This window comes from Chaetura pelagica, unplaced genomic scaffold (assembly GCF_000747805.2).
Source record: "Chaetura pelagica isolate M959 unplaced genomic scaffold, ChaPel_1.0 scaffold490, whole genome shotgun sequence".
In the NCBI taxonomy this organism is placed as follows: Eukaryota; Metazoa; Chordata; class Aves; order Apodiformes; family Apodidae; genus Chaetura; species Chaetura pelagica.
The window spans coordinates 92,904-98,274 of record NW_009951936.1 but is presented as its reverse complement, the minus strand read 5'-3'; the positions used below and the strand labels follow the sequence as shown (position 1 = coordinate 98,274).

Genomic DNA, 5,371 nt, shown 5'->3' with positions numbered 1-5,371 from the left:
AATGGGCATATGGCTCTTTGTTCCCACTTCCCTCAGAGTCTACAGCTCCCACACAGCCAGCCCAAACACTGGAGAGTGAAATGCCCCATTAGCAGGAAAAGAGTCTCAATCTGGGGAGGCTTGAGCAGACAGAAAGGGACATGAGAAAGAAGTGCACAGCCTGAACAGTTGCACTAGCAAACTGCCCCTCTGCTATGGGCTGTGCTGTTTGCTCATGGCTGATGGCTTATTCTACATTTGGTTTGCAGAAAGGTGGAGCAGAGTCTACAAAGAGATGTAACAGCTGAGTAAGCAGAGGTGCCCAGAAAAGGTTCATAGCAACACCTCTGGGTCTGGGCAGGCATGTCCGTGGCACGCAGAGCAGCAGTTGTGGGATTACACTCAGTGTTTATACTGGGCACTGATTTCTCTGCTGGGCTCTGCTTTCAGGAAGGGTCCTGTTGTGGTGGTGGTGATGATGGAAGCTGGGATGAAGTGAAGCCTTTGAACCCACACCCACAGACTTCTCTGTGCAGGTTTTTCTGGGGTGGTGGTGTGTGCGTTCAGCCTGTTCCAAACCTTTTGAGCCAAGGAAGCTGTGCCAAAAGCTTGTGTTGAGCCAGCCCGATGCTGGAACTGGCCTGCTTCTCTTTAGCTTTCCCAAAGAGGCAGGTAAAATGCTGTCTTCTTTGGCTCTCTCACAGAAATGCAAACCTCACAAGAGGCCTGTGTGCGGTAGCAATGGCAAGACGTACCTGAACCACTGTGAGCTGCACCGTGATGCCTGCCTCACTGGCTCCAAGATCCAGGTGGATTATGATGGCCACTGTAAAGGTAACCCTGTGTCAGGGAGAAATGAGAGCCGTCTGTTCTCTGAGGGAGGGAAAGCCTGGAGCCAAGCATGCTAACAAGGCAAGGCAGAGGTCTCGCTGTCCAGGACCCTATACTACAGCTGCAGAGCAGAGTAAACAGGGCAAGCCTGGAAACAATAGCCAAGTTCAACAAAGAGTCCAGATCAGCAGGCAAGTTTGTGGTGATGAAGTAGGCCTGAAGTCAAGCCATGAAATCAGGTCAGGATCACTTCTGGTGATGGTAATCAGGATTGGGCACAGGCCAGTAATTGCCAGACAAGTGCATAGTGATGCAGGCTATAACAGGTTTGAGGTCACGGTGAGAGTCACCAGGTCAGGGCCTAGATCAACAGGGTCTATGGCAGGTACAAGAATGGTTGCAACAGAGCTGGATGCAGGCATACCTACAGCATAATCCCAGGCAAGCACTAGGAGCAGGGACATTAGCTGAAGTGAAGTTCATGGGCAGAGTGGGAGTGGAAGCCCTAGGTGAGATTAGTAGGGCCATTAAGGCCCTCATTAATGCACTTGGGACCCTGACACCTTGGCTGTGGTGGGCTCTTGGAGCAGTTGTCTCCCTGGGTTGCTGGGAGGAGGGCACTCAGGAGAGCAGGACAACTTATTTTTCCTCCCTGTCTCTCTTGGAGTTCATGGATTCAGCCAAGCAGGTGTCTCAGTCTACCTGCCAGAGAAAAGTCAGATGCTCAGGATAACCCCCCAAAAGCCTGTACTACCATCAATGTTCTTGAGGGACCTCAATAACTTTAGGAGCAAGGATTTTGCTTCAGTGTTGGCACTGGAAACCATGGAGAAGAGTCTAGATCAGACTTCTTCATTCCCTCTTATCACATTTATAAACCTTGATGAGAATGCCTGAGCCTTCTCTTCTTTATGTTCAACAGTCTTCAGTCTCCCCTCAGTGTGACAGATGTTCCAATCCGTTAATCATATATATATGGCCCTCGTGTTTCCAAAGACTCCCAGGTTCCTTTGCTCTTGCCCAAGTGGCACTCAGGGTGGGAAGAGGTTTGTATTGCTTCATGTTGCATCAGAAATATCTTCTTCTGTCTTTCCATCAACAGAGAAAAAGTCTGAAAATCCAGCTGCAAGCCCAGGTAAGAAGCCATCTCCTTTTTGGCTAGGGCCTCTGTATGAATTTGGGAAAAGAGATGGGAAGGAAGGTCTGCTGGGGGAGTTCCACAGCTCTGTAAGAGTCGTATCTCTGTATGACTAGCAGAGTCTGGGTTGATAAACCATCTGAAATATGATTGCCCAGCTCTTTACACCTGCGTTGCCTTGTATACTTAAGACTTTGGATTTTTGGACCATGGCCTGTTCTTCATCAAGGGACCCTTTTCCCATCCATGGCCTTTAAGTTCTGGAGTTGTATAATCATAAACTCAGCTACTTTGGACAGAAAAGACCAAGTCCTTGGACAAGCATAAGCAAAAGTACCACATGAGGGTGTCACTACCACCTTAAAGCAGTTTTCAAGAAGTTCAAAATTAAAGATGCAGAATCTTTACAGGTTTTATTTCTTTTCATCTGTCTGGTTGCGACTGTAGTCACTGGATTCAGAAGGAGATCCTTAGTGTGTGTAAGTGACATGAATGCACACTGATTCCCCTTCTGGCTCCATTGGTGGGTGTGACAACTCACTGAAGTCAAAAGATCTAAGCTTTCAGTTTTGCTCCTAAAGGCCCAGTTTGGTACTAGGACACAAAGTGATATCCATCTAGAGAAACCTGTGACTCCGGAGAGCACTGTGAACAAGCCCAACTTGACCTCCTCTTCTTTCCAGGCAGAGTGGACCAGTCAGGGCTTTGAAGAACCAAAATGTCCTGAGATAGTAGGACCTAAAATTCAAGTCTTGGGGACAGCATGGTGGAGAAGCTTGCTCAGTCTAGTCTTCACCCTTGCAGAGTGTAGAGGGCTTGGTACTTGAGGGTTCTGCACGACATCAGGAAGCCTGGGGATAGAGTCAGCTTCCTCCCTCGGCCTGGGGATTTACCACACCAAGATGAGTCAGCTCTGGGTTGTTCTTCCACAAGCTTCCCGGGGACTGGAAGGCACAAGAACATTGGCAGAAGTGTCGTTTTCTGGCCTTGCCACATGGTGTCACCCACAGCCCATTTGCTTTCAGCAGGTGGCACCTCTGCTTTGATCTGGGGGTGGCACATCTCCAAGGAGAGAGGGCTCTGAGCTGCCTGGCTGACTGTTTATTTCCAGTTGTCTCTCTGTGGTCTCCTTGCCAAATTAATTTCTCTCATCCTTGTTTTTCCTCTGCTACACCTTCTCCCATTACAGTTGTCTGCTACCAGTCAGACCGGGATGAGCTTCGTCGCCGTGTCATCCAGTGGCTGGAAGCTGAGATTATCCCAGATGGATGGTTTTCCAAGGGGAGCAACTATAGTGAAGTCCTGGACAAGTATTTCAAGGCAAGTAGAGCAGAGCCTGCCTCAGAGTCCAGAGAACATTTCTTGCCCTGTCACTGCAAAGCAGCTGCCATGTTGAGCAGCTCCAGTGTGTGATCAGCCTGTCAAGCTGAGGGCCAGAGAGGTCTGGTATGTCCTGCAGTGTGGTGTGTTACGGGCTGCCTGCAGCAGCTGCTGGCAGAGCCACTGACATGGCTTCATGGCAGCCTAGAGCATCCCTGGGAATCTGACCTCCCCGGCAGAAGAGGAGGAGGGCAGGCCAAGTGTGCCTGCGACAGGGGAGAGAAGAACTGATTTCAGGGGACAGAAGGTCCCCTGGAGAAAAGGAGAAAGTGGAGAAAAGGTGGGCAAAAGTGCTGGAAATGCAGGTAGAAGGAGAAGGAAACCAGGGGAGGGGCTGCTGATCCTTTGTTCCAGACAGTCCCAATGCCATGTTAAGATGGAAATAGGGGACATTTAGGGGCTTTGAGATGAATATTTGCTTGCAAGGAGTATGGCTCAGTTGTGGCTGAGAGTTGGCAGGTCCCTAGTGCTCTGCACAGAGACAGGAACCTCCCATGAGTCTCCAACCCTGCTATAATCCCATTCATTTTCTCTCCTCCCTGTTAGTCTGTCCCTCAGCCCTTCCCCACCCCCTTTTGTAGCCAGCAGATCACATGCTTCTCCCATACTCCTGCCACATGCACTGCTTCCTCCCTCCCCCTCATACCCGGCTCCTGATAAAGACTTCAAAGCTTTCGGGATGGAGCTGGAGGAGCAGGTGGGGATAGGGGGAGAGTGTTCCAATCATAAGCTGTTGACAGGGAGAGATTAATGGTGCCTGACAGGAGTTAGCGCTGCAAGCGAATTTGCCATGGCAATGGCACCCCCTGGTGAGACAAGAGGATCTGGTCCCCTCGCTCCAGAGAGCATCTTTGCCTTTGTAGACATTAATGCTGCTCCCTCTGTGGAAACCTGCTTGTGACCCACTGCCTTGGGCACCCCTGCTGGCACCTGCCAGCACCTGAAAATTTCAGCATCCCTTGGAGGGAGGCTGTGCAGTGCTCTCCAACCCCTCTCCTCCGGCAACATTCTGTCCCCAGCTGCCTTTGCAGGTAGTTTCCCAGGCCATGGGCTTTGCTGAAAGCCATGAGCCAGCCACGGGCTTACTCCATGGCTTCCACACAGCCTGGTCACCCCCAGCAGCCACATGCCTCTTGGGGTGCTGGTGAAATCCTGTGGCTGCAGCTCAGAGGCAGGCACCCTCATGTTTTCTGTGTTGTCCTTGTTTGTCTGGAGCACTGATCCCAGCCACAAGTGGGCAAGAGTTTCCATGACAAAGCCTTTTCTCAGACCAAAGGGGCAATTTCCTCCTCTGTCAGGTGGTAGTACACCATATCAAAAACCCTTAAAGCTTTGAAACACTTTCAAAGCAGAATTCAGAGCTTGGAGCAACCTGGGACAAATACAGGCAAAGCAAACTAAATGGGTTCAAACACGCACATATTTGTTCCACCAAGGAGGCTTCTCTGTCTCTAGAGGAGTTCTACCATGCCCAGCCCTGAGGCTCCACATGCCAGTGCAGTGAATGGCCTGATTCCTGCCCCTGAAGGTAATGGAGACAAAGATGACATGAAGCTTTTCCCTTTTCTCCTTGATAGGCAGGTTTGTAGATGTGGCTTTATGCCATTTCCCTCCTGGAAGCCGGACTTGTTTGGGTTGCAGAGGTGTGGGTTGTACATCAGGCAGGCCTTGACCTTGGAGGACCTTATTTCAAGAGGAGTGTGGTCACTAGTGGGAAGCTGCTCAGTTCTAAAGGGTCTCTGAGGGAACACATAATTGCATACCACAGCACTAAAAGGCAATAAAACTAGCTTAACCAAGTCTCAGTCATTAAACAAACTGCAGCCGCTCTCATGAGAAATAGCGGGACAAGAGGCTTCAAAGTCTAGTAGAAGTTGAAACGTGTTAGTAGAGCAGTTATTCAAAGGCTGCAGCATGCAGAGTAGGTCTCCTAGCCCTACAGGTTCCTCCTGAGCCAGGTAGAGATAACAACAGGCAGTGTCTCCTCCAGCATTCCTGGAAGCACTGCACGAGGAGACACAGTGACTTACCCCAGGTCAAGCA

The 5,371-nt window shown here is 50.3% G+C and overlaps 1 protein-coding gene across 1 annotated transcript in view; it reads left to right on the top strand.

Moving 5' to 3' along the window:
* Nucleotides 1-5,371, top strand: part of FSTL1 (follistatin-like 1) — a gene marked incomplete at its 5' end in the record, with an annotated part of 11,821 nt that overhangs the window by 674 nt on the left and 5,776 nt on the right. Inside the window, 3 exons of the mRNA XM_009996408.1 lie at nt 684-813; nt 1,913-1,945; nt 3,138-3,268. Coding sequence (XP_009994710.1) covers nt 684-813; nt 1,913-1,945; nt 3,138-3,268 — 294 coding nt within the window. The remainder of the gene's footprint in view (nt 1-683; nt 814-1,912; nt 1,946-3,137; nt 3,269-5,371) is intronic.